The 27,681-nt window shown below is 60.5% G+C and overlaps 3 protein-coding genes across 5 annotated transcripts; 1 reads left to right on the top strand and 2 right to left on the bottom strand.

Moving 5' to 3' along the window:
* Positions 1 to 3,874: 3,874 nt before the first annotated feature.
* On the bottom strand, positions 3,875 to 7,151 carry LOC129046896 (RING finger protein 208). The gene has a single exon (XM_054516941.1). It carries the CDS (start codon positions 5,330 to 5,332, stop codon positions 4,376 to 4,378), a length of 957 nt encoding a protein of 318 aa, XP_054372916.1. The 5' UTR covers positions 5,333 to 7,151; the 3' UTR covers positions 3,875 to 4,375.
* Positions 7,152 to 7,236: 85 nt separating this feature from the next.
* On the bottom strand, positions 7,237 to 22,146 carry NDOR1 (NADPH dependent diflavin oxidoreductase 1). Of its 3 annotated transcripts, XM_036393935.1 has the most exons (15): positions 21,968 to 22,146; positions 20,855 to 20,989; positions 20,130 to 20,207; positions 19,780 to 19,877; positions 18,986 to 19,084; positions 18,304 to 18,405; positions 17,600 to 17,806; positions 17,189 to 17,310; positions 16,051 to 16,271; positions 15,599 to 15,706; positions 14,513 to 14,627; positions 13,563 to 13,709; positions 12,921 to 13,039; positions 10,127 to 10,221; positions 7,237 to 7,434 (listed from the first exon to the last, which is right to left on the bottom strand). In XM_036393935.1, the coding sequence occupies exons 1-15, from the start codon at positions 21,968 to 21,970 to the stop codon at positions 7,290 to 7,292; spliced, it is 1,794 nt and encodes a 597-aa protein (XP_036249828.1). In that variant the 5' UTR covers positions 21,971 to 22,146; the 3' UTR covers positions 7,237 to 7,289. The 3 variants fall into 3 exon arrangements, with proteins under 3 accessions (XP_036249828.1, XP_054372915.1, XP_054372914.1); XM_054516940.1 differs by lacking the exons at positions 20,855 to 20,989; positions 21,968 to 22,146 and adding an exon at positions 20,823 to 20,832; XM_054516939.1 differs by lacking the exons at positions 20,855 to 20,989; positions 21,968 to 22,146 and adding an exon at positions 20,760 to 20,766.
* Positions 22,147 to 22,180: 34 nt separating this feature from the next.
* TMEM203 (transmembrane protein 203) lies at positions 22,181 to 23,077 on the top strand. Its single transcript, XM_036393937.1, has one exon. The coding sequence runs from the start codon at positions 22,434 to 22,436 to the stop codon at positions 22,842 to 22,844; it is 411 nt and encodes a 136-aa protein (XP_036249830.1). The 5' UTR covers positions 22,181 to 22,433; the 3' UTR covers positions 22,845 to 23,077.
* The last annotated feature ends 4,604 nt before the right edge of the window (positions 23,078 to 27,681 follow it).

Raw genomic sequence — 27,681 nt, 5'->3', positions numbered from 1 at the left:
CACCGGCTGGCGTGGGAACAGGCTGGGGTGGGCCCACAGGCACTGTGTGCCCACAAACAGCGCCAGCCCACAAATTTCCCTTCTCCAGGAGCAGTAACTGTCTCTGCCCTCAGCTCTGGGCCAAGGTGGAGCATCTGCTTCCAAAGCAGCAGCACATCCAGGAGGGTGCAAGGGTGGCTGCAGACCCTTTTTCCTGTTGTGCTGATTCCCATCCCAGGGGATTTCTATGCCTGGAGAACAGAACACCTCCCAGTCCAGGGGTGCTGAACTACAGCACCAATAACGCAGCCAGTGCCACCCTCATCCCCGAGGATGCTGCAGCTGTGTCGTGTCTCCCTGTCCTTACCAACATCCCCACCCTGCACCCACATTCCTCCATCCTTTGTGCAGCCTTGGCACAGTGTGGGGGGTCTCCTGGTGGTCACAGCAGCCCCACACTGAGCCAAATCATGTGGCTGCTTGGGGGAGTTGGGGCAGCCCCTCATCCAGGATGTGCATCTCCATCAGCCCAAAGGCTCAGGCCAAATCCAGGATAAGGAACTCTGGCACCCCAAAAGCTCATATTAAATCCAGGCTGAGCATCTCTGTCCCCACAGACACCGAATCTGTGGGCCAACCAGAGCAGAGGTGGCAGCAATTTTGCCCTCGGTAGGAATTTACCCTTTTTATTATATAAGGACAAAGGGTACAATGTGTTCTCCCCTACACTCATGGCACCTCTTGGGCACAGAGTAAATTTAAAACTGCTAATTTGATTTTGAGTTACAATTAAGGAAGAAATAGGGCCTTTCAGGAGCAAGTACTGGGTGAGAACCTATTTCTCCTGCCCTATTAACCTCGAATAAGCACTTGCTGGAAGAGGTGCCAGGTTTGCTGCAAAGGACAGGGACATGGGGTGGTGCCAGCCCTTGTGTCACAGATACAGGTGAATTAAGAGTCTTTCACATCCCCTAAAATGCTCCCATGGCCATTCTAGCTTTGTGCCTCCATGCTAAGTTTTTGAAGGTCTCTAAGTCCTATGAGCTGCTTAAGCATGGCCAGGACATTGCTGCAGGAGGAGGTTTGGCCACATGAGAGCAGAGATGTTCCCAGGTGAGCTGGTTCTAAAATCTCCTCATGGTTGTAACATCTGTCCCAGGCTGGGATGAAGCTCTGGGCTCTCCCAGTTTGGCTCGTGGTAGGAGAGGGGATGTGGGGAGTTAAATTGTTCCTGGGGGTGAACCTTTTCCCAAATGTCCTCATTTATATGAGAAGTGCCAGGATCAGGCTGGTTTGGGCTCAGCCTGGTTTGGGCTCAGCCTTTGCCATGGGTTTGGGGCGTGGTGTTTGCCAGTGATTCTCCCCAGAGTTAAGAAGCATTTGGACAATGCTCACAGGCACAGGGTGGGATTGTTGGGGTGTCTGTGCACGGCCAGGAGTTGGTTGGGTTCTTTCTAACCCAGAGCATTCTGTGATTCTGTGAGAAGCCTCTCCTGCAGCCCGGCCTCTCGGTGCCTGGGGCTGTTCTGCTCCCGCAGGGCCGGTGGCAGCGCTGGCCCCATGGGGTGGCCCCACCACCCCCATCCTGCCCCAGAGGTGGCACGGCAGGAGCAGCTGCCCCTGGATGCAAACAGGCGAGCGAGGCTGTGCCGGGCCATGGGGAGCTCCCCTCCCGTCTGCAGGGACGTGGCTGAGCACCAGGGCCGAGCCCTCCTTGGGGACACGCAGCCTCAAACGTCCCCGGGCGGTCACAGCCCCGAGCGGCCGCTCCAGCCGAGGGAGCTCCGTGCCGAGCTCTCACAACGCGCATCCCGCCGTGACAGGACCGTGGTGGCGGCTGTGACGGGTCCCCAGGGCAGGGCTGGCCCCGCGGCTGGGGAGGGACTGCTGAGCTCGGAGCTTCCTTGGGGTGAAATCCAGGAGAGGGCGGGCCGCGGGCTCCTGCTGACTGCCCAGCTCCGTGTCCCCTCCCCGTGCTGGCCCCGGGGCTGCTGGCACTCTGGTCACACTGCCAAGGGACACAGCGGGCGGACATGTCCCCAGAGGAGGGGCAGAGTGCAGGAGGGAAGGTGCTGCTGGTTGTGGTGCAGTTGGGACGGGGATGCCTCTGGCCAGAGCAGGGACACGCCGGGCTGCAGTGGGAGAAGCCAGGAGAGAATGGGCAGGTCCCTGCAGGGATGGGCACAGCCAAGTCACTGGTCTTGGTCCCCCAGCTGGGGGATGCCATGAAACATTTGGGGTGTTGCAATGGGGTGTCAGGGGCTTGGGAGAGAGGACAGGGCTGCAAGTGGGAAGGTTGGGTGGGTTTGGGGGGCTGTGATGGAAGCTGTGCCCGTGGCAGGAGCCCGGCATCAGCCCTGGGTCAGCCCTGTCAGCCCCCAGCCCTGCTCACCATTATCTCAGGCTGCTAAATATAACCCAGCTCTGGGAGTGGATACTGCAGCCAGGCTCCACATGGCCCACAGGGTCCATCCCACCCCACAGCCCCCAGGGATCCCCTTCTCGGGGGGATGGAGGTGCCCTTCAGCTTTCAGCACCCAGAGGTGCCAACGGCCGGCCCAGGGAGCACAGGAGTGCTGGGGGTGTCCCGTGGGGGCAGCTCTGGCCTGGTTCACCCCAAACACCCCCACGCAATGTAGGGCAGGGGCACGAGGCTCCCCCATGGTGACAGAGCCCCCGGGTGTCTGAGCTCCCCCTCCCCACGGGCTCCATGGAGCCAGAAACGCCCCAGCCAGGGCTGAACTGGCACTTCTCCTGATGGAGCTGCTCCACTTGGTATAAATAAATATTCCTTGGTGCCACCAGGACTGGGGAGACCCACCTGCTTCTGCCTGCTGACCTGACCTGTTTTGGGGTGCCCTGCCCTGCTCCTGTGCCTCAGCACTTTGCCAGAGCAGCCCCTGGCAGCGCTGATGCTCAGTGGCACCAGTGTCCTGGCAAAGCCCAGAGCCCCAATCTCTGCCCTCCTGGGCACAAGGACAGGGGTTCTCTGAGGAGCTGTGTGGGCACAGCAGTGCTCACTGGTTGCTCAACCCCCCAGCTTCTGAGCAGGAGGAAGGGGAAGAGGAAGGGGGGTTGGCACCCTGTCTCCCACAGCCACAGCCCTGGGGAGGGGCCCGAGGGTGTTTCCGGGGCAGAGGGGCAAAGCCAGGACAGGGGGATGGTTGCACAAGCCCAGCACAGCCAGGCAGGAGGACAGGGCACAGCAGTGTCACCAGCCCCCAGCAGGGCTGGGCTGAGGGGGACAGAGAGGGGGGACAGCACAGGGAGGGGGGAATTGGCATGGGGTCAGCACAGAGCCTTGGCAGGACACCCAGAGGAGGCCAGCAGTGACAAACAGACTGCTGCACATTCCAGCCTGTGGAGGTGGCTGTCAGCACCCCTAAAATGGAATCCTGGGAGGACCTCGAGGGTCTGACAGCTCTCTTCCACCCACCACCAGCCCAAAGGTGGCTGAAAGCCTGGGAAGATCCCCATCCCCCTCCTTGGGGAGGAACAAGGGTGCAGAGCAGCCACACTGTGACCCAGACATCACCTGGCTGGCGTGTGGCCACCACGTGAGGCTGGCAGTCAAAGGCAGAGCCCAGATCCTGCTCAGCCCTGGGACACTCCTGCTCCATGGCAAGGCCCATGTGGGCACAGCCCCAGTGCCACTCACCACAGGCTGCTCCACCCGTGTATGGCACTGAGTGAGCCGTGTTTGCTCACTTATCTCCCCGAAGGGCACAGTCTGAGCACGGGCTGGCACGGCTCGGCAGGGGCTGGGAGGTGCCATGGTGGGGCACGCTCCCCTTGTAGGTGGGTGCACTGGCTGTGCCCATTCCCTCCTTGTGGCACTGCCAGGCCCCACAGGGACATGATGAGACTGAGCGCTGAACTCAGCTGGACACAGCTGTGGTACAAACACAGGTTGTATTTTCAGTGCATGCTGGGGGATTCCAGCCCGTTTGTCCTGGGTGCAGGTGGCACAGTCCATGGCACAGCCCGTGGCACAGCCTATGGCACAGCCCATGGCAAAGTCCGTGGCACAGCCCGTGGCAAAGTCCGTGGCACAGCCCGTGACACAGTCCATGGCACAGTCCATGGCACAGCCCTGCTCTGCCCGCAGAGCCTCTCTGGTGCCCAGCCCCAGGCAGGGATGTGCCCCACTCCATCGGTCCCCTGGCTGCGGCAGCGATGTCACCGCGGTGCAGGTCATGCCCAGCTCCAGGGTCGCCTCCCTCTGCTGCCTGCTCCTGCTCCTCCGCTGCCTCCCCCGCCCCGGGCTCACGGGCAGTGCCAGGTGTCCCGGGCACCAGGGTCACAGGCCTGCTTCCCGCTGGCACCACGGCCGCGGGCAGAGCCGGAGCTGGGCTCCTTCCCCACGCACGCTCAGCCCGAGGGCACAAAGCCAGCGCTACTTGTCGAGGATGAGGAAGAGCATCACCATGAGCAGGATGGGGAGGAAGATGAGGAGCAGGCTGAACATCTCTGCGGCCAGCAGCAGCGCCAGCAGCAGGAGGTAGCAGCAGCGGCAGCGCCGCTCCAGCCGGGCCAGGGCGCGGATGAGGCAGGGCGGGTACCGCACGCAGGGCAGGCACCCGAACATGCGGCTGGTGTGGAAGCGCACCTGGAAGCGATGCTCGAGGGCGCCGGCCAGGCCCGGGCGCCGGGGCGGCAGGGCAGGGGGCCGGGGGGTGGCCAGGGCTCCGGGGGAGCCGGGCTGGGCGTGCAGCAGGAGCAGCTCCTCTTGCAGCTTGCAGATCTCCCACTCCAGCATGGGCGTCTTCTGGCGGCAGATGGGGCAGCGCACGCGGCCGAGCTCGGCGCCCGTGGCCGTGTCCATGATGGCCCGCAGGCAGGCGCGGCACAGCCCGTGGCTGCAGTTCAGCACGGCCGCCTTGTGCCGCTGCTCGTCGTAGGGCTCCGTGCAGATGGGGCACTCGTCCTCGCTGCCCGCCAGAACGGGGCACGGCTCCGCTGCCACCGCCACGCCACCGCTCGCTGCCATCTCTGCCTCGCCGAAGAGGCTCTGGATGGAGCTGGAGACGCTTTGGGAGCCGGGCCGTGGGCTCTCCCCGCGGGGCAGGACGGGGCCGCTGTCGGCAGCGGGAGGGTCCTGCCCCGCAGGCAGGGAGGGACCGTGGGCAGGCGGCTGCTCATGCCCGGGCAGGAGCGGCTCCCTGGCATCCTCCGTCCGTGGCAGCTCCCAGCATCTCCAGGCAGCGGCAGACTCCTCTCCACAGGGTTGGGGCGGCTCCCCGGGGTCCCCCAACCCCGCGGTCTCGCTCTGGTCCCGCTGCCTGGCACAGCCTTCCCCACCGGCTGCCGGCACCGGCCCAGGCTGTGCCCCCTCGCCCACCGCCGGCTCCATCGGGGTGGCCAGAGCAGCCACCCCGCTCGCCCCCCGCCCGCCGGCTCCCCTCGGGGCTGGGTGCGGGACGTGGGTGCCGCTCCAGGGCAGGAGACTCCTTCAGCAGGGCTGCCCGAAGGGTTTGAAGGCAGCAGTGTCCGCACAGAGTCCCAACATCCCTCCGGTGCGCTTTGGGGCGCCCTTCTGGACCCGTGGATCAGGAGCCTCTAGCGCCGGGCGCAGCCCCATCACCCTCACCGAGGCCACCCCAAGAGGGGCAGCACCGTGAGCATCCAAGAGCCTTTTCCTCCTCCTCCTCTTCCTCCTCCCCAGCACCAACGCAGTACTGACCCGCCACGGTCCGGAGGAGAGGGCACCGAGCTGGGTGCTGCCCGCTGTGCCAGAAGGGTGCAGGCGTGGCGGGCACCCGCGCAGGCAGCTGCCTCCTGCCGTGGGCCAGGCAGGGCTGGGGCCGAGCCTGGCTGTAACCAGTCTGGTTTGTCAGCTTCTGGAAGTGGTTCAAATGCAGGGAGCCCGGGGCAGGCAGCCATGCCTGCGCCAATCAGCTCCCGCCGGGGCTGGGGAGGAGCTGGGCCCACGGCCGCCTCTTCTCCTTGCCCAGCACCAGTGGAGTCACCTCTGTGGCCAGTGCTGCCCACACCCCTGTCCCTGGGGCATGGCAGCACGGCCCTGTGCTCCACCACTACAGCCTCCCAACATGGCCCCGTGCTCCTCCAGTGCAGTCCCCCAGCTCAGACCCCAGAACAGGCCCTGCGCTGCCCCAGTCCAACTCCCTGTCCCCCACCTCTCCTTGTCACGTCCCACAAGCAGCTTACAGGGCCTGGAAGTTTCCTTCCAGGTTTCCCACCAGGACAGTGCCCCAGATGAGGGGATGGTGGCACCAGGGTGGTGACTGCCATGCAGCAGCTCTGCAGTGGCCCCATTGTCCCTGGCACATGGGGACACAAGCCCAGCCAGGGTGTGCAAGTGCAAGAGCTGCTCAGAGCAGTGGGGTGGGGAGTCCCCAAATGCCCCTGTTCCCCCTCACTGCAGTACCACAGCTTGAGCAATGCCCCAGCCACTGCTCAGCCCTGCAGGACCCCGTGACTCCACCATGGGAGGGTGGCTGGGTCACAGGCATGGCGTGGCACAGTTGTCCCTTCCTGTCCCAGCATGCTCCCAGGGAATGTCCCTGCTGATTCATGTCTGCTCCTAATTGCTATTTACGCAGTGGCACCCAGTTCCCTGAACTGGGGGAGGAAGGTGGTGGCACTGGTCCCACTGGGGCACGGGCAGGGCCAGGAGAGTGCACAGCCTCGAGGCTGCAGGGAAAGGGCTGGAAGCAGCTCTCAGGATGGGTGGAGGAGAGATGCAGCTGAGCAGGCACTCAGGGAAGGGGATAACTCAGCAGGAACTTGGAGCTCAGACCTCAGCAGGCTCAGGATGATGAACTGGCAGCAGAGACAGAGGCATCAAGGCTTCCTCCTGTGCCTGCTGGCCTTGGCCACTGGAACCAGGGGGAACAGGTCTGTCCAGGCAGCCTCCTCCTGCAGCAAGCGCTGCTGAGTAATGCCAGGGTGGAGAGACTCCCATGCAATACTTCCCTTCCTCTGGCCCTGCCACAAACAGTGGCCACTGCCACTACCATGGCTCCAGCAACACCCTTGGGTGCCACTCACCCCACAGGAACCCCCAGGCCTGGGGCATATGGGGCAGATCAGTCCCACACCGAAGCCAACCAGCAGAACCCCCAAGAGACCTTTGGCCCCTGCTCTGGTGGGGTGTGGGCACAGGGAGCCAAAGCCCCCAGGAGATGGGGTCCCCCACTGCCATGGCCCTGCTGCTGTCAGGGAGGGGCTGGCTGGGTAAATCCACCCCTATTCTGGCTGGGGTAATCCCAGCCCAAGAAAGATGCCAGAGGCAGATCCCTTTGCTGGCTCCTTTATTGAGGCAGTGGGAGGGGAGGCAGGAGCCAGGCTCAGGACCAGGTTTCAGACTGGAAGCGCCGGGACCGTTCCAGGGCTGTGAAATGCTCCTCTGCTTCCAAGGGGGACAGGCCACCCTCCTGCTGCAGCACCGACTGCAGGGCCTCAGCCACTGCTGCTGGCATCTGCTTGGCATTCCTGGGGAGAGAGCAGGACACAGTGGAGGGTGAGCAGGAACACAGGGGGCAGAGCAGCAGCCCCAGTGCTCCAGATCAGGAATCAGCAGTCCCTGTGGCCAAGCCCACCACAGGGCAGTGGGAACCTGCCTTGTCCTGCCACAGGCTGCCTGGCACAGGGTAAAGGACAGGCCTGAGAGGCAGCTCCTACCAGTCCCTCGAGAGCAGGGCTGTTATCCACAGGGCTCCTAGGCACAGGCACGTGAAGGCAAAAACATGGCCATGGGCCCCAGAGCCCAGGGAAGGAGCATCACAGGTCAGGAGCCCAAACACCAGCCCCACACAGCTGCATCTGCCAGCATCCTCATTAGAGAGACAGAGGCAACATTCACGGGTTGGAATTTATCAGCAGGAGGGCAGGAACCTGTCCTTTCATCTCTGGAACCACTCAATGTCAAACATGTCTGATCCTCAGCTGGGCAGGAGCAGCCGCTCCTGTCCTGCTGCTGCCTGCTCTCAAGAAATCCAGAATGATTGGTTTGATAGTGACATTTGGGACCAAAGCCAGTTCAAACCTCAAAATCAGAGAAATGCTGGAGAAAACATCGAGCCCCTGTGTAGAAAATACCCAAACAGAACTCAGCGCTTTCAAGCACAATTATTTCTTATGGGAAATCAGAAATTCTGACTTTTTTTTCCTGGAGAGAATTTCATTTGATGAACTGCCTGTGCGACAAAAAAAAAACCATCTAATAAAAAATTTCCCAGCCTGCTCCAATTGGCACGAGCATCTGGCAACGTCCTTGCTGTTTCCCAAGAACAAGGCAGAATTCTGACTTGCGTTTGAAGCTGATTAACATCCCAAAATACCCAGAAAGGAGGTCTTCTTTTTTTGGAAGAGTCGCATTGTTTCTGAGTCAGGCACTGATATGCAAGTACAAGATAATGGAGCTGGGCTTTGTGATGGAAAACATGTCAAATAGCTGATTTTTTTTCAAAAAAAGAGACATTTTCAACCTTTTTGCCCCTGAGTGAGACAAGCAAGGAACAATCATAGAGCAGATGCAGCCCTGGCTCCCCAGAGCCCCCTGGCCAGGGAAGGGAAGGCAGACACGAGTGTCCCATGGCCCAGGGCTGCTGCTCAGGGTCACACAGCTCAGGAGAAACTTCCCCCAGCTTTCTCCCAGTCTGGCTGAGGACTGTGAATTTGGGGGGAAAACAGGATCACCCACCTGCACTTTCATGCCTGGCAGCTCACTGACAGTTCAGTCTGTGAGCTGGGGGGGCATGGTGATTCTGGAAGCCTTTCTACAGGGCTTGGGCTGTTCAGGAAAGGAGGAACAGTGTCCTCTGCAATCAGCACAATGTCACTTGTGCAGGGATCCCAAGGCTCTGGATCCTACCTGCCTGATGGGGGCTCAGGGACACCCCACACAAGGGACAAAGCTCCCAACAAGAGGAGTCTCAGAGCAACCCTGATGTCCAAAATACCATCCTCAAGGCCACACAAAATCTGCCATGGGGACAGCTGTGCAGGCCCTGCTCTTCCAAGAAATTGATCCTCTTTGGGGATCTCCATCAGCACCAAAAAATAGGAAAGAGAATGGAAGGAGAGAATAAAGCCATGACCCAACAGCTCAATAGTCTCAGCATTTGGGCTGTAGATGGAGGCACATCCCCAAATCCCAAGTGCTCCAAAGCCCAGACTCAAGAGCAGGAATGCCCAGTTTGGGGTGAGGCTCCAGGAAGCCCCGTGCTGCAGCAGTGAAGGACACAGTGGGGTGGCCTGGCCTCCACTTCCTAGGAAGTAAACACCAATCTCCTTGTCCCAGGAATGCAGCGAGGCCAGTCCTGCCCTGCCAGGCGCCAGGGCAGTTCCTGCTCTCCTGAAGGACAGGCAGGAAAGAACCTCCTGCAATCGCTGCTCGTGGGACAGCCGGGCCCAGGCCTGCCCTCCCCAGGTCACAGGGGGCACGGCAAACGCCATGGGCGGGCTCTGCCCAGCTCCAGCAGCCCGGAGCATTTCCCAAGCCTCGCCCTGGGCACGGGGAGCAGCCTCTCCCTGCAGTGCAGGCAGGTCAAGGGCTCTGGGAGCTCAGAGCAGAGCTGCCAACACTCTGACCCCAAAGGCCAGACCTACCTTCTGGCCAGCAGCTCCAGATGTGCAACCAGCCCCAGACAAGCACCTGGAGAAGGGCTGAGCTGTGCAAGGAGACTGGCTGTGGTGCAACAGGGCTGGTCCCTGCCCCGGGAGGCAGCTCTGGGTGCAAAGAGCCAGAGAATGTGCCAAGGCTCCCAAAGCTGCTCCTGAGCCCCAGCACCACTGGGGATCCTGTCCACACAAGTGGCCACAGGTGCCACACAAGCCTTTTCTCCAGTTTCATCAAGCACTGCTGGAGGAAAGGGCTGTGCAGGGGCCAGGCCTCTCCTGTGTGTGGATGTGCTGTGGGTCAGAGGCTGGGCAGGGGGAGGGTTGGGCAAGGTGGCATTGGCTGGAGAAGCTTTACCAATTCCAGCTGTGCCCCTCCTAAGGGGAGCATGGGGTAGGTGACAAATGTCCCTCTCAGCCCAGGGCTCCTGGAGCAGGACATAGAGAGGAGGAATGAGCTGCCCCTCTGCAACACGGGGCTGAGCCGAGGAAATGTCTCAGGGTGGGTGAAGCAGAAATGTGCAGCCCTGCTCCCTCAAGCCCTGCACAGAGAGCTCTCACTCACCCAGCCAGGTAGATATGAGCATTCTCACTGCTCAGCAGATCCCACACCAGCTTCCCATTCTCCCGGATGCGGTGCTGGACATAAACCTTCTCCTCCTGCAGGGAAACGAGGCACTGAGCCCACCAGCTCTGGAGCAGCCCCAGCTCCTGCTCTCAGGACAGTTCTCAGGGGCTGTTTCCAGGAGCTCAGGGCAGCACAGGAGCCACAGGGAGAAAAAGTTGGATCAATGAACAATGTGGGGAAGAGGAACCCCACACCCGATGTCTGCACTGGGTTGGGCTGGTGGGAGATGGGTGCAGCAGCAGGAGCTTCAGTAGGGAACACCAGGCCCCAAGCAGCCCCCCAGATCCTTTGGGTGTCCACTGGTCAGGGCCATGACCTGGGGAGGCCCTGTGAGGGCTTCCCTCCTGCCCTCTTCTCCCAGCATGGGCAGAGGAGGCTCTGTGGCCCTTGTGTGCCAAGCCTGCTACAGGACAGAGACCCTTCCCTGCACCCCTGACTGCTGGAGACCTGAAACAGCTTGGAAGGGCAGAGGGGCAGCCTCAGTCCCAGCCCTGCCCCTCTACTGTGCTTAGGGACTGGATGGGGACTGGCTCTGCCCACAGAACAGCCCAGTCAAGGAGACTTCCCAAAGGGTTAATCCACGAGACTTCAAGAATCCAAGCAACAGCCTACAGCCCTGGCTCCTGCCCAAGAGAACACCATTGCCAATGTGCCTGAACTCACTGCTGGCCCAGAGGGCTTCCGTGACAAAGGTGACACTCTGATGAAGGCCAGGCCCTGTGCTGGGCGTCCCCCACACCCCATCCTGCAGTGGTGAGCTGGGCCATGGGCACAGCCTCCTCCCAAAGCCCCTCTCACTGGGCCATGGGCACAACCTCCTCTCCATGCCCTCTCTCACTGGGCCATGGGCACAGCCTCCTCTCCATGCCCCCTCTCACTGGGCCATGGGCACAGCCTCCTCTCCATGCCCTCTCTCACTGGGCCATGGGCACAGCCTCCTCTCCATGCCCCCCTCACTGGGCCATGGGCACAGCCTCCTCCCCATGCCCCCCTCACTGGGCCATGGGCACAGCCTCCTCCCAAAGCCCCCCTCACTGGGCCATGGGCACAGCCTCCTCCCAAAGCCCCTCTCACTGGGCCATGGGCACAGCCTCCTCCCAAAGCCCCCCTCACTGGGCCATGGGCACAGCCTCCTCCCCATGCCCCCCCTCACTGGGCCATGGGCACAGCCTCCTCCCCATGCCCCCCCTCACTGGGCCATGGGCACAGCCTCCTCCCCATGCCCCTCTCACTGGGCCATGGGCACAGCCTCCTCCCCATGCCCTCTCACTGGGCCATGGGCACAGCCTCCTCCCAAAGCCCCCCTCACTGGGGCTCAGGTCCTGCAGGCTGGGGATGTGTGTGGGAACAGCCCTAAGCAGCTCAAGCCCAGGCTGTCCCAGGAGCTGGTCACTGTGGGTCCCACAGGTCCCCTGGCTGTGCCAGCCCTGACTGGGCAGTGCCCTCAGCAGCACCAGCACAGCCTCAGCTTCAGCAGCAATGAGCTCAGTGCTGCCAGAGGCCCTGCCAGCCAGGCTGAGCTCCAAGGCCATCATCTAAGAAGCTCAAAACCAGAGCCCCCAGTGACAAACTGGGGTCACGATGTCTCAGGGCATCCAGGTTTGGCTGGGACCAGTCTGTACTGTGGGTGGGTGTGCTGGGACAGGGGGCACCTGCAAAGGGACTTCAGAGAGAAGAACAAAACTTTGCTCAGTTATGGAGCACCCCAGCCTTCAATTGGTCTTTGACAACAAACTTTTTGATGAGTTAAAGGCTGTGGTATCTCCTGAAGCCAAAGGCACAATGAGCCCAGTGTGGCTCATCCCACCTGGCTGTGGGATGTGGCTGTGCTCCCACTCTGCCTTGGGGGCAGGGGACTCTGGTGACAAACTGCTTTGGCTGGTGGAGCAGGAGAGAGGGGACACTCCAGTGGAATTCCTGTCCCTCCACAGTCAACAAGAGCAGAAGGTGGCTCTGGCTGCTGTCCAGATTCAGAGAGCAGCAGGTGCCCCTTCCCTGGTCATTCAGCACCCCTCTGCAGCGCTGCTCCTGTTCATCACAGACTTGGAAAGCCTTCACAGAAGCACCCAGCTCCTGCCTTACAAGTGAGTGGATAAAAGACAATGAATTCATGTCAACACATGCACACAGCCAGGAGAAAGGGCTTGGGCTGGTGCAGCTGAGCTACTGAGAGATTGCCATTCCCTTTTTATCACATCTCTGTTCCAAAGCCAGGCTGAGCTTTCGGTGCCATCAAGGGACAGAGGAAGGCAGTGAAACAGATCCCCAGCTCAGGGAGCCTCTCTGGCAGCACTGCAGCCCCAAGGGCAGACCAGGGCTGCCCACCAGAGACACTGCCTGGGAAAGCAGGAAGCAAAGTGAGGGGCTGAGTTGTGAGTGTGCTCATACCCATGGGGAGCTTTTCTCTGTATATCTGGGACTCAGAGAGAGCTGGCACAGAGGCCAAGCTCCTCAGCTTCAGCCAGGGCTCAGAGGGACACCATGAGGAGGGGTACTTAACCAAGAAGTTATTGCCTGGTGACCCTCCAAGAGGCTTGGGAGCCTTTTATCACTCACGTGGTCCAGCAAAACAAAGCTGGTTAATGCCTTATCTGCTCTGCTGTTCTCCAGCCTTGTCCCAGTAACCTTTCCAGCCCAACTTAGCCAGACACACCTCTGCAGGGCAGGAGGGGATCTCAGCCAGCACTGAGGCGTGCAGGGGAAGGAGGGGCCTCCTCTTCTGGGCACTAACCTGGTCCCTGGAGAAGGCTGTGAAGAGTGTCAGGAAGCCCTTTGTCACCAGCTCTTCCCACTCTGTCTGGCAGTAGAAGTCCTTGGATTGGTGTCGGCAGCCGAAGAAGAGGCAGTTCCCTGCAGGAGCAGAGCACCAGGGCTGTGCTGGGAGCACCCAGTGCTGGGCACTGCTGGTGCCACCTGCCTGACAGCCCTGGCCTGCAGAGCCACCAGCATGAAGTGAGCAGGAAGTCAAGTGACCTGTGGCAACCAGAGGCCCCTGTCTGCTGAAAAAGGAGGAGGGCAGAAAATGTCCTCCAAGGCTGCCTGTTCCCTGAGCCAAGGGAATGAGGATGGGACAAGATGCAGCAGCATTTGAGCTCAGTAACCTGTGTTCACCCTCAGAGAGCCAAGAAAGAGCCTCTGCAGAGCCTGATCCAACCCAAGGAGCTGCCCTGCAGCACAGCCTGTGAATGACCACACAGGCTGCACACAGCAGGCTCTGGGCCTCACCTGCCCCAGAGCTCAGCCTGCTTCTGCTCAACACAGCAAAGCCTGACCCAGTGGAACCCTCATGAGCCCCCAGTCCATCCTTCCATCTGCTGACACAGATCTGTCTGTGCAAGGGGCATCCTGAGTGCCTCCCAGGACCATCCCTCACCTCGACGTCCCAGTGCCACCCGCTCCTGTATCGCTGCACGGAAGGGTGCCACCCCTGTGCCAGGGCCAATCATGATCACAGGGGTGGCAGGGTCAGCTGGGAACTTCATTCCTCCTTTCTTCACCCAAAGAGGCACCCGGACATCACCTGTGGAACAGAGAGACTGACAAGCATCACTCCACCACCAGTGCCCTGTGCCTGCCTGCGGAGGGTGAGTGGGCACCCAGCTCTTCCAGGGTGCTCCAAAGACACAGGCAGACCTGGCTCATCACCCCCTGGCACTGAGAGCACACAGTGTGTGTGAAAAGCCCTTCAGCTGTCTCAGCACTGCCTCTGCAAGAAGCTGAGTGAAGCTCAGAGTAAGGCAAGAGCCCTCCCGCACACAGGCTGCAGGACAGCCCTCTCCTCACACAGCCTGTGCCAGGGAACACAGCAGTGGAGGCAAGCAGAGATCCCAACCTGGCTGGTCATAAGGGAGGCCCCAAGGCTGCCAGAGCTCCAGGAGCATTTGGACAAGGCTCTTAGGGATGCACAGGGTGGGATTGTTGGGGTGTCTGTGCAGGGCCAGGGGTGGGACTTGATGATCTTTATGGGTCCCTTCCAATTCAGCTTTTTCTGTGATTCTGTGGAAGAAGGGACCAGCCTTCCCAGAGCTGTGGCTATGGGACTGGAGGTGCCCAGCAGTCAGAGTGCCCAGCAGACACCAGGAGCAGCTGGGAAGTCAGGGTAAGCTGGAGAGGCACAGCTCTCTGTGTGCTCTGATGAGGAGGGGGCAGTGAGGAAGGACAGCAGGACCATCCTGCCAAGCCAGTGTGTTCCCATGGAGCTGGTGCTCCAGCCAGGCAGCTCCTGCACATGGTCAGCAGCCACACAGCTCCATCACAGGCCCGAGGGATGAGCACTGGGTCCTGTGGGAAGCACTCAGGACTCCCACAGAGCCAAGCACTTACCCTGCTCTGGGTTGAGAGAAGCCAGCCAGGTGGAGCAGAGCCCACGGCGGGGTTTGCTGAGCTGTGTCTTGTACCGCACCACGGCCACGAGGATCTGCATCCGCTCGGGATGGGCCTGTGTGACACAGAGCCATGAGCACACACCCTGCACAGCTCCTCATGGACAGGACACCCCCTCCTCCAGGGACAGAGCCTGTGCCCAGCTCCCGCCAGGCTGCCTGCAACACCCGTCCTAGTCTGGCACAGCCACTTACAATGGAGTACACCCCTGCTCAAAACCTTTCCAACGGGGAAGGGGGTTTTCCTGGGGAACCACTGCTACAGGAATGCTCTGCACAGCTGGCAACAGTGATAGTCACTTGTCACTTTGGTTTTTTAAGATTTTTTAAGCTTTCTGATGTTGATATCTTGTAGTGAATTTTCTCACAAACTTTCTGTAAATAACTCATTGTTTTGCATTCTTTTATGGAGGAGGAGAGTTGAGAGACTGTTAGTTTGACCAGTGTCATTGGAGAGCTGTCACTGTCACCCTCCAATCTGCTGTCACTTTTAGAAAACTATAAATGTTAGAGTCAAAAAATAAACTTCCCTTTTTTCTTCACCTTGAGAACAGCGGTGTAAGCTTGTGTTACTTTCGTGTCCTATAGTGACAGTCACTGTCCAGCCCAAGAGGCTCCCGTGGAGCACAAATCCAGCCGTGCAGGGGCTGAGTCCGCAGGCAGCCAGGCCAGTCCCTCTGCCACCTCCTGGCAGGAGCAGGGAGCAGCACTCCCCGTGCCCAGCTCTCGGGACACTCTGGTGGCATCACATCCCACTGCTCCCAGGGACAGCGACACCAGACCTCTGAGGTGGGCTGGGACAGTCCTGGTACTTGCAGGGCTGCAGGAGAGCAAGTCTCCTAATCTGAAGGTTGGCCTAGCCCTCAAGCTTGCATCCAGCACATCAGGCTGCTGCAGGCTCAGTGCAGAGCAGGGATTTGGGCAGGCTGTGGAGGCTCCAGGGGACATCTGCACCAACAGTCAGTGCAAGCCCTGCCAGACCCTCTGTTCAGACTCTGAAATGAGGCCAGAAGGGCTGAGCTCTTACCAGCAGGGAGGAGGCGATGGAGAAGGCACGGGGTCTGATGCGAGGGATGAGGTCGAGCAGGTAATCAGCTGGGATGGCACATGTGCTGTGAGGGAAATCCCACAAGACCTGCAAAGCCAAGAGGTGAGGCCTGGGGACCCTACAAGACAGCCTGCCGGCCCTCAGGGTGCCAGAGGCTGTCCCACACAGCTGTGCCACGCTGCCCTTGGCCAAAGGCACCACACAGGCACCTCTGAGCACCAACCACCCTGTTCCACTGCCCTGTGCCCCCCAGAGCAGCACAGAGCCCACCCGAGAGCCCACAAGGATCTAGAGCTGGTCTTAACCACCGGTGGAAATCCATGAAGACTTCAGAAAGTGGGTGAAATAGATTAAACTCCTCAGCCAAGAAAGCATGGCTGATGTGTCCTGGGTGGCCTCAGCCCCAGCACAGCCCCAAGGGGCAGCCCCACCTCCAGCGTGGTCCTGCGGGGCCGGTTGCAGTAGCTGTACAGCTCCTCCTGGCCCTGGGCCGAGCTGAACTCCTGCAGTTTCTCCCGCTCCAGCTCATTCGTGGAGAAGGAGGCCAGGAGCTCAAAGAAGGAGCGCCGTGGCACACAGGAGATGTCCAGGTAATGTGTCACCAGGTACTGGATGGTGCAGGGCTGTGGCAGCAGGGGAGGGAGGGATGTGCCTGCAAGGCAAGGCAGTGGGGACAGCTCAGGGCCAGCCCTGCCCGCCTGCTGTCCCCAGAGCAGGGCACCCCTGCTGCCTGCAGCACCCACATGCTACTGGAGCAACTCCCCTGTCCCTGCTCCCACCGTGGGCCTCCAGTCCCTGCTCTCCCCACTTTGCTTTTCAAGCCCACAAGTTTGCAACAGAGGAAGTCTGCAGTGTTCAACCGTCCCTCACTTTTGGCAGGTGCTTTGGGATAATGTCTTATCCACATGACTCCCACCCTGCCTGCACACAATGCAGAGGAAATAACCAGCAGTGTCATGTGTCAGGCATGTCTGTGTCTCCCACGTCTCTCCCAAGGGTGTGAGGAACAGCCTGAATTTCTCTTGGGTTTGTCTGCCAGGCAGAAATTCCAGCATGGACAGACACAGGGAAGTTGGAGGTGGAATGGGCGCTCAGGAGCCAGGAGAAAAATGCTCCCTGTTCCACACAGGCACCAAGAGCTCTGGGGGGCCTCCAAGGGGTTCCTCTGGTTGCTTGTGCTGGTTTATGGCTGCAGGAGCCCTTCAGGAGGTCCCTGGGGCACAGGCAGAGAATGGGGAGACCTGCACACCCCATGCAAGGAAGCACAGGATTCCCAGAGTGGGCCTGGGGCTGGGGAGGCTGCAGGATCCTCCCCACTCTGTGCTGGGGCTGCCAAGGCACAAGGCTCAGGTGGACCTGGCACTGCTGGATTCCTCCAGTCCCACTGGCTCTGCTCAGGATGCACACACAGAGCACTGGAGGGAAGGACAGACAGAATACAAGTCCTGTATCCATCCAGCACTCCCAACCAGTTCTACAGCAAAGGAAGAGCAGAGCTCCAGGCTGGGCGAGAGCTCAGGGGATGCCCTGTCTCAGCAGGAAGGGGAAAGAGCAGCAGGCAGGACCTACCAGGCTCTGTGGGCTTCAGCACAAAGCGTCTGTGTGGCTCCAGGCGCAGCAGCTGGCAGAACTGCTGCACATCTTCAGGGCAGTTCTGGGGCTGGATCATCACCACGTCCCCTGCACTGAACCTGGGGGTGCAGGGGGAGCTGCCAAGCACAGCCACGGGGCAGAGCCACAGCATGGCCACCCCGACCAGCACCCACACCAGGGGAGGCAAATTCCCACTGCCAGCAACAGGCAAAGGGAGCTGGCCCATGGGCAGGATCCCCATTCCATGGATGGGGACTCACAGCAGGGACCACGAGCACATGACTGCAGCCTCAGATATCAGTGAGGAAGGGCAGCAGAAGAGGAGGGCAGGCTCCAGGACGCCTGGTCCCACACAACAGAGCTTGGGGGAGTCAGGAAAATGCTCACGTGATCCCTGAGCCCGCGATGTCAAACTCGATGAGCCGGACATCCTGGAAATGGGCCTGTGTTGTGAGCCTCTGGTTGGACACCACTCGGGCAGGGAAGGGCTGCAGCTCACAGGGAGCCCCCCGGGGGGCTGCTGGCTGCAGCAGGGCACCCTCGGGGTCTGGGGAGTCCTCAGGCAGGTAGTGCAGGGTGTATTTGGGGGGCAGGCTGTGGGAACGACAGCAATGCAATGCAGCAGGGTTACCTCCATGCCACAGCTCCTCTGCTGCTGCAAGATGAGAGGCAGGGAGAGGCCTGGAGTGTCCCACTGTATCCACCAGCCATTATCCCTATCCCCTGGAGCTGGGCTGTGTAAGGGAATGCAATGGAGACCACCAGGAGGAGATCCCAAGGCTCCAGTGCATTCAGGGGAAGGCTGGCTGGCACACACACTCTGCCAGGGCCAGAGGCACATCAGGACAGACAGATGGGCAGAACCCAGCTGGGGCAGCTGTCACAGCCCCCAGGGGAAAAGGGGACACCCATCCAGAGAGAGAGGCCACCTGTGGCCAAAGAACAAGGGACACTGGGGACACCAGAAGCTGTGTGGGGAGTGTTCCTGCTCCAAGTGCTCCTGTTCCATCTCCACTCTGGAGAACAGCCAAGGAAGCAGAGCCTTTCACCCCAGGCAGCCCCAGCAGTCCCTGCTCACCCTCTGCACTCACCGCACGTCGGGACTGATGATCTCAAGGCCAGGAGGGAGAGGACACAAGGCAAGGATCTTCTCCCACAAGGCCACGAGCCAGGGATCAATCACTGCATCTGGCCTGCAAGTGGGAAATTGAGGCTGCAGCAACATCATCCCTTCAGGACCAAGCCCTGCTACCCCTGCACATGCCCAACAACCATGCCCACAGTCACCCCAGGTCATTCCCTTCCAGCTTCAGGTCTGGGAACAAACACATCTCAGCCACTCCATGCACTCAATTGCTCTCCAGGGCCCAACCACTGACCCCTCAACAGGATCCCCAGCCCCTGAGCAGTGCTGGGTCACTGGGGTCACTGTGTCCCTGAACCATCCACAGCCTTTGCCCCATGCCAGGTGAGCACAGCTGAGGCTGCTGCAATGCCTGCAGGTACAGGGCTGTGTGGCACAGCCATGCCCTGCTCTGAACAGGGCTGGGGCTGAGCCAGGGGTCATGGCCACATTCTGGGGTCATGGGACACCCTAGAGAAGCAGGTAGCCCAGGTCCTGGCACAGGAGGGTTATGAGCAGGGATCAGCACGTTCCCAGAGAGCTGCAGGAGCAGCCCCATGGTGGGAGCAGCACACAGCCCTGCCATCAGCCCCAGGACAGAGCTGCAGGGCACCCCGGGCCCCCCCCCCACCCCTCCTCTGGGCTCTTACCCCAGGTCATGCTGGTCATCTCCCAAGGCCACGGGCAGCAGCGGGTTGCCCCCGAGCTGGAGCAGCCGTTTGTGCAGCTTCTTTGCAATGAAATTAAACCTGAGCAGAGAACAACACAGGGCAGGGCTGCTCCAGCAGCACAGCAGGCATTGCCACAGCACCAGCACACACTGCCAGGGCCACCAGAGCAGCACACAGGCAGAGCCAGCACTGTGACCTGGCCCATGTCCTGCCCAGCCTGTGCCAGTTCACAGAACCAGCTAGGTGCCACTTGCTGGCCCTCACAGGCTGTGCCCAGCCCTGAAACGGGACAAGGGGAGTTCCAGGTTCCCTTCAGGGCTGCTTGTGCCCTGGGCCATAGAACATTTCCTTCCCTCCAGCCCCCCACTGCCCCACAGAGCTCAGGCACACCCATGCCTCCCACTAGAGCTCTTTGAGGCACACAGGAACAACCTTCTGGGAGAGATCTGGGACCAGCATGGCTGGCTGCCACCTCTGTTTGATGTCTCCTGTTGCCTTGGCCCATAGCTGTGATAAAAGACTGACACATGATGTCTGACTCACCAAAGCATCCTTGGTGAGCTTGGGAGGAAAGAAAAGGGCAGAAGCCTAATTCCTGGGGGTGAGGAGGGACACAGCAGGGGAAGGATTTTTAAGGCTGGTAGGAGTTACATTTTGCTTGAGCTGCTGCTCCAGAATCAGACTCTGTCTCCCCTTACCCCCTTGGCTCTCCAGCCACTCTGCTCTCCACTGCAGTCAGAGCTGTGAGGAACAGCTGCCCAGGGGCTGCTTACTTGGGGTAGGAGGAGTCCCCGAGGCCCAGCACGGCGTAGTCCAGCTGGCACAGGGAGCTGGCAGGGAGGCTCTTCCGGAACAGGAACCGCCAGAACATCTACAACAGGCACATCCAGCCAGTCCTGCTGCTGCCAGGCACCCTCCTGCCTGCCTGGGCCTGCATCCCTGCTCACCCATCCCAGCAGAGTGGGGAGCATGGCTTTCTGCACAAGTGCCCCTGCTCCTGTTCCCTGGCATGTGCCTGGTGCTGCTGCAAAGCTCCCCCAGCAAGAACAAGCCCTGCTCAAGCTGCTTCAGCAGAGAGCCCTGCAGCAGGAACATACAGCAACAGGACAGGAGCATGTCCTACCTTCATGTTGTCAGGTGGGTCTCCCTGGCCTGTGGTTGCACACACAAACAGCACCAAGGGCTCATGGATGAGGCTGGCCTGAGGGTACAAACACGGCACAGTCAGGTCAGCAGCCTCCAAACTGCTCTGGAGCCAGGATGGGACAGCTCAGGGTGTTCAGCCTGGGGAAGAGAAGGCTCCAGGGAGACATCAGAGCCCCTGCCAGTGCCTAAAGGGGCTCCAGAAGAGCTGGAGAGGGACTGGGGACAAGGCATGGAGGGACAGGACAAGGGGGAATGCCCATAAGCTGAAGGAGGGCAGGTTTAGGTCAGATATTAGGAAGAAATTCTTCCCTGTGAGGGTGATGAGGTTCTGGCACAGGTTGCCCAGAGAAATTGTGGATGCCCCTGGATCCTGGGAAGTGTCCAAGGGCAGGCTGCACAGGGCTTGGAGCAACCAGCACCAAGCCTGTCTGAGTCCAGCAGTGTTTGGACAACGCTCTCACGGACAGGGTGGGATTGTTGGGGTGTTCTGGGCAGGGCCAGGAGCTGACTCCATGATCCTGATGGGTTGCTTCCAACTCAGCTGCTTCCAGCAGCCCCATGTCCGACATCCTCACCAGGTCACAGGAGCCCTGTATCCCACACTCACCAGGTCACAGCTGCTCAGGGCACAACAGCAGTGCCCCAGCAGCCTCATGTCCCACACACTCACCAGGTCACAGCTGTCCCATATCCCACACTCACCAGGTCACAGCTGTCCAGGGCCTGCACCCGGCAGCGCAGGTGCCTCCGCTGGGCCTCTCTGCCCACCCTCTCTGCCGTGTCCTGAGCTGTGCCAGTCTGGCTGCCAAAGAGCACCAGGAGTCCCTGTTCTGCCATCTGCAGGAGACAACAGCAGGGAAGTCACTGGAGGGAAAGGACAGGAGGGGAGGCAGGGCTGGGCTGAGCAGCACTGACCCCCAGGGGCTGGCACAGCAGCCAGCCAGCACAGGGATGGTGAGCAGCTGGCATTCAGCAGAGGGAGTCAAGGCTGCCAGGCTCTCTTCCCACCCCTGTGCAGCACTGAGGGAGGGATCCCATGTCCCAGCCCGTAGAATAAGCAGGGACACTACTGTGCTCCTTGTCTCCACTGCCAGGCCAGGGGAGTGACTAAAACCCAGATCCTGCCCCGTTGAACTGCCCTCACCAGCACAGGGTGAGCACAGCCCTGGGATGGGCTGTTCCCCAATCCTGGTGTAACTTTCCCGTGTGCCCTGGGAATCCTCCCTCACCTGAGGGGGCTGGGGCAGAGCCTGGAGGCTCAGTGACAGACAAAGCTGGAACCACACGGAGCTCTCAGCCAGACTCTGGCAGAACAGGGGCCCAGCCAGAGGGAATCTAGCCCTGGCACCTGTCTGAGCTGCAAACAGCTGCCATAACCATGTGCCACAGAATAATAATAAATTAAATCATAATAATAAAAAATAGAATCGCAGAATCCCAGACTGGTTTGGGTTAAAAGAGACCTTAAAGCCCATCCAGTGCCACCCCTGCCATGGAAGGGACACCTCCCACTGTCCCAGGCTGCTCCCAGCCCTGTCCAGCCTGGCCTTGGGTAGTGCCAGGGATCCAGGGGCAGCCACACCTGCTCTGGGCACCCTGTGCCAGGGCCTGCCCACCCTGCCAGGGAACAATTCCTAATTCCCAATATCCCATCCAGCCCTGCCCTCTGGCACTGGGAGCCATTCCCTGTGTCCTGTCCCTCCATCCCTTGTCCCCAGTCCCTCTCCAGGCCCTGGCAGGGGTTCCAGGGGTTTCTCCTCTCCAGCCGAGCAGCCCCAACCCCGGGGCCCGGCCCGGCCGCTCCGCGGGACTCACCATGGATGGGCCCCATCCCGCCTCTGACGTCACCACTTCGCGACAGCTCCCGCGGACGTCATCATCGAGGCTGAGCGGCCGGGACTCCCCGCTCACCGTCTCCCCGCATGATGACGTCACCCGCCTGTCGCCTCTCACCGTGACGCCATCGCCCCGCGCCGCCGGGCCGGGCCGGGCCGGGCCTGGTGCCGGTGCCGGTTCAGGTTCAGGGGTTGCGGCGGGGGCCGGTGTCGGTGTCGGGGCCGGGGCCGGGCTGGACCTGGTCCCTGGCTGGGCCAGGGCTGGTGCCGGGGCCGGGGCCGCGGCCGGGGCCGGGCCGGTGCTGGGTTAAGGGCCGGTGTCGGCGCCGGCTTGAGGACTTGTGCCGGTGCCGAGGCCGGGCCGGGCCGGTGCCGGGTCAGGGGCCGGTGTCGGTGTCGTTGCCGGTTTGGGGACCGGTGCCGGTGCCGTTACCGCAGCGCGGACGATGCTGTTCTCCCTGCGCGAGCTCGTGCAGTGGCTCGGCTTCGCCACCTTCGAGATCTTCCTGCACGGGCTGGCCCTGCTCGCCTTCTCCGTGCTGCTCGTGCTCAAGGTGGACGGCGCGGCCGCCGCGCTCTCCTGGTGGATCGTGTTCGTGCCGTTCTTCGCCGCCGACGGGCTCAGCACCTACTTCACCACCATCGTGTCCGTGCGGCTGTTCCAGGACGGCGAGAAGCGCCTGGCGGTGCTGCGGCTCTTCTGGATCCTCACTATCCTCAGCCTCAAGTTCGTGTTCGAGATGCTGCTGTGCCAGAAGCTGGTGGAGCACACGCGGGAGCTCTGGTACGGGCTCATCATGTCGCCCGTGTTCATCCTGCTGCAGCTGCTCATGATCCGGGCCTGCCGCGTGAACTGAGCCCCGGCCCGGAGGGGCTGCCCGGGGCCGCTCCCGGCGCTGTCCCGGTGAGGAGGGGCCGGTGACAGCCGGGACAGGGCCGTGCCCCGCTCGCGGCCGTGCTGCAGAGCATCACGTTCCTCCACAAGCTGCTCATCCCTGTTCGTGCCCCCTCAGCCCCTGCCTTCTCCTGTCCTGTGAGCGCGGCTGGGCATCACAGTTATTTTATTTTAGAATAAAAATGCGTTGAAGGATTTGGTTTATTTATAAATTCTTTTTGCCTAGAAAGCTGTTGTACCTCAAACTACTGCCTGGAGGGTGGGTGGTTGCTGTAGATCTCCTGGTAGAGCTCAGACTCCTGCCCTGGCCTGCCCAGCAGCTGGCTCGTGGATTTCCATCTGTCCCCTCACCTCCCTGAGCACTTCACACCTTCAGTGCTCTGACAGGGTTTTGTGAGGTCATGTTGAGATCACTGGTGTGTGTTTTTGAACAGGAATATGAATTTTCTTTGTGTTTCACTCCATTTCCTAAACATGGAATTGGGGGTGTGGGGAGGCAGGAGCATGCAGGGCTGGTGCTGGTTCTGAAGGGGGGTCTCACTGAGCCCCACCTCGGGCTGCAGCACTGCCCCCAGACCCCCAGAGAACAGGAGGAATTCAGTATTCCCTGTGGGAGTGCAGACCAGTGTGTGGAGTGCCAGTGTCACGGGGATGCCCAGGGTGGCACTGTTGGGGTGTCTGTGCAGGGCCAGGAGCTGCTCTGGATGATCCCTCCTGCTCAGGAGGGTCTGATTCCTGCACACCCTGAGGTGGCACTGGACCTGCCTCACAGGTGCTCTTCAGCTCCTGTTTCATGTTGGGATGCTCCCAGGGCTTGCTGTCACCAGCCCCAGGTGCTCAGGTTATTCCCCTTGGAGCCTCTCTCTGGCTCCCCTGAGCCAAGGACACACATGTCACCAGGGGGTGGCAGCGCCTGTTCCTCTCACCTGGAGGGTGGCAGCTGCCTGCTGCTGTCACCCCTGGCTCACAGCAGTGTGAGCTCATCCCCCTCTTGCTGTGGTTGTGACACATGCCCCCAGTCACCCTGAGTGCACAGGCCAGGGGTGTTCTGTCCCCTGCTGTCCCAGACAGGGGTCAGCAGCAGCCCAGGGTCACTGGTGGGGCTGGGAGGGGGCTGTGGGGTGGGAGCTGTGTGGGGTCAGTGGCTGCTGCAGTGCTGGGGAACTGGAGCTGCAGCAGGTGAGGGACAGGAGAGGAGCAGGACAGGCAGCAAAGCCTCTGAGTCAGGAGGGGACACTCACAGAGTGGCCCTGGGGACCGATGGTGCCTTTGGACACTCCCACAGCTAATTAATAAACTCAGGAAGGGGCTCATCAGCCCCAAGGAAGATCAAACAGATGACCACATCCCTCAGCCTCGCTGCACAGCACAGAGCCCTTTGCTGCTGCTCAGCCCTGCTGGGGCACTGGGGTGCTGTGTGAGACAGGGGGACATCTCCCTGAGGGCCACATCCCCACCTGCAAGGGGCTTTGCCAGTTTTGCTGCTGCCTTGGGGACAAACCAGTGGTCAGCGTGTCCCAGCTCTGCTCCTCCAAGGTAAGGCAGCTTCCCTGGGTGTGTGGGGACACAGGGGTGACACACCATTGAACAGTGGCACAGGCTGTGCTGCCCCGGTGGGGGGCTGTGCTGGGGTGGGGGGTGGTCTGGCAGCCAGGACCACCCCATGTCCCTTCCCAGGACTCGTGTGGGGTGCAAAGGGGTCACCTGCTGTGCCCAGGGCCACCAAGTTCTGGAACAAACCTTGTTGTGGCCTTTGCCCTGGCACTCAGCAGTGTGCACTGCTGGCACACCAGCCTGTGGCCACACAGAATTCTTTCTGGGAGCACCCCCATGGAGAAATCCTGCTGGATCCCCCTCTGATACAGCTTGAGGGGACCCTGACACACATTCCTTGCCCAGTGTGAGCATGAGGTGTCTGCCTGGGCTGGAGACTCCTCAGGTCCCAGCCAGAACTATTCTCCACACTGCAGTGCACCCTGGCAAAGGTGAAAATGTCACCTCTGGGTTTGTTTTCATTGCTGTGGCTGGTGGGTCCTTTCCCAAGCCCAGCAGCAGGGGAGTGCCCTGATGGTCTGGCTGTGTGGGTACCCTGGGAGGGAGGTGCAGCTTCCCAGGCTGCTGCTGCAGATCCCAGCCCTGAGCCCCTCTGTACCCTGGGCTGCTGGGCAAGGAGCCTCTGCACAGCCCAGCCCAGGTGCCAAAGCAGCATTCTTGTGGCACTGGGGCAGTACCAGCCCCAGCTGGCACCCTTGTCCGTGTGTCCCAGCTCCTGCAGGGACGGGAGCAGCCCCTGGAGAGCCATCTGAGGCTGGGGAGGGTGCACTGCAGGAGAGCAGCCAGTGCTGCCGTGTCCATGCCCAGAGCACAGCCTGGCACAGCCCAGATGGGCTCCATGCACAGGGACCGGGCTCCAGCATGGCCTGGGCCTCCAGGGGGGCAAGGGAGCTCCCAAAACACATCTGGGAACGGGCGGCCCAAGGGACCTCCATCCCTCCCTGCAACTTGCTATGAGCAGCACCTGAGGACAGGGAAGCTTCAAATGGCCCAAACTCCTCCAGTCCTGCTGGAATCAGTGGAAGGGAGGGCTGGAGCTGGTCTCTGCTGGGACAAAGTCACAGCAAGACCCAGGGAAGGCCTGGCAGAGGAACACGGGGCAAGAGCAAGTGGAGCAGCTCCCTGGGGACATGGGACATGCTCAGAGCCACCACCTGCACCTCCTGTCCTGGGACTGGGGTGACCTCATGGAGCAGAAACTGAGTTCTGGGAAATGAGACTCCCTTTCTTAACCCTGAGTCAAGGTGCTTTCCTTTCAGAAGGCACCAGGAAGGTGTTGGCAGAGGAGGTGATGTCATTTCACAAACACCCTCCAGCCTGGCCGTGGTGGCTGGGCTGGAGCCCCACAGTCCCCACACCAGCCTGGCAACTCCCTGTGGGTGCCAGAGCCACTGCAGAGGCCATAGGCAAATAAAAACCTGTCAAAAGCAGATCAAACAGGGGTGTGTGTGTACTCTAGCCATGCTTCCCCACAGCAGATTTGTCTATCAGAAGCCAGAAGGAGACACTTGGTCCCTTTCTCAGTCAGGAGCAAACAGCACATTTCACTCTCAGCAGAGCACAGCCCTGAAGCCAAACAGGGCTGGGGCTGATGTGCCCAAGGACCTGAGGAGAGCCACATGAGAGCAGCTGCTCCTGAGCCCAGGCCCCCACGGCCCTTCCAGGACCTGCTTGGACACCACGGAGCCCTGAGACCCCGAATGTAGCAGAGACACCCCTTGGGTGGGACTGCCTGAAGAAAACTGAGGGCTGGGTGTAGCACAGAGCCAGGTGTTGCTGGGGCCTTGCTGGGGAGGGTCAGGGGCAACGAGGGCTCCTCTGCACAGCATTTCCTTCCCAGCACTGCCCCGTTTGCCTCAGCTGGGATAAGGCAGCTGGAACTGTGTCCTTCCACACAGATCCCTGTGATCCTGTGGCTCACAGCCAGAGCCCAGCCAGGGCAGCATCACCTGGCAGAGCTGCAGAGCTGCACTTGGGGCCAGCATGGGCAAGGGGGAACAGCCCCTCAACAAAACCTCTGGGGCTGTTTCTTTAGTACAAAAAGGGACAGGAAAAGTGAAGTGAAGAGTTGCTCATCCTGTGTTTGGGCTTGGAGCTGGAGGTTTTGTTCAGCTCTGGGTGCACACAGCCGCTGGCAGTGCCACATGTCCCCAGGGAACCAGAGCTGGTTGGTGCCTCTCTTTCCTAAGTGGGGACGAGACTCCTGTGCTCAGAACAGCCCTGTGCAGTCAGCAGGGGATCTTCAGAGCAGGGACACTCAGCCACCCCTCCCACTGAACCCAGGTGAATCCAAAGGCTGTGTGTTGTGTGAAGGTGGGAATGCAGGCGTGGTGGCAGCCTCTGGGCTTCAGGAGCCACCCCAAAGGACACTGCCATGGGAATGTTGAAGTACCACGAGCCCACAGAGACTGTAGTGACACGCCATCATATCACAAAATAAAAGAGTTTGTGTTTGTTCTTTCAGGTAAGAGTCAACTATGTTTTTCAAAAATAGGGTGAGACTTATGGAAAATGCACTGTGGACATTTCCCTAAGCGTCAGAGAGGGGATTTGTTGGAATGAAGCACCACGAGAAGGTTAAAAATTCACTGCAGGACAGGACAAACAAAAGAACTTATGAAAGACTTGAGAATAACCAATCCTGCAGTACCTGAGAGCCATGACCCGAGAAGTAAAGAGCAGGAGGACACTATAAATCAAATTACAAAGCCAAAGAATAACTTTGTGTGCTTCCAGTGCTCATTAGCATAGGGAAATCCCTGCCCACAGGCTGGGATCACCCTTTACTCACATAAGCCCCTTCCCCACAGAGCATGAGCAGTAAAAGAGGTTTGCAGAGTCTCTTTAAATGAGGCAGAGACTGCAAATACCAATGGCTGCACTAGTTGTGGTTAGCTGTAGGGAAGTGCTCATTTCTGTTGCTTCAAATGTGTAAAAATGGGCACCTGGCATGCTGAGGGTGTGTCAGCTTTGATTCACCACACAGCACCCATCTCTGCACAGATGAGAAATAAAATCATTATCTTGACTCAGAGCATGAATCTGCCTCTTGCTCAGGGGTGGAAGATCCCAGACTGGAGACAGCAGGGAGAGGGAGGGCCTGGAGGTGTGAGGAGCCCCTGCAGTCACAGCATGGTGACACTGCCAGGGTGACACTGCCAGGGCACACAGCAGCACCTCTGCAACCCGGCCACGCTGCTGGGCAGGGCCTGGGCCACAGAGCTCCCCAGCACAGCCTTTCCCTC

The sequence above is a fragment of the Molothrus ater genome, chromosome 20, assembly GCF_012460135.2.
Source record: "Molothrus ater isolate BHLD 08-10-18 breed brown headed cowbird chromosome 20, BPBGC_Mater_1.1, whole genome shotgun sequence".
Classification (NCBI taxonomy): domain Eukaryota; kingdom Metazoa; phylum Chordata; class Aves; order Passeriformes; family Icteridae; genus Molothrus; species Molothrus ater.
This window is presented reverse-complemented; position numbering and strand designations above follow the sequence as displayed.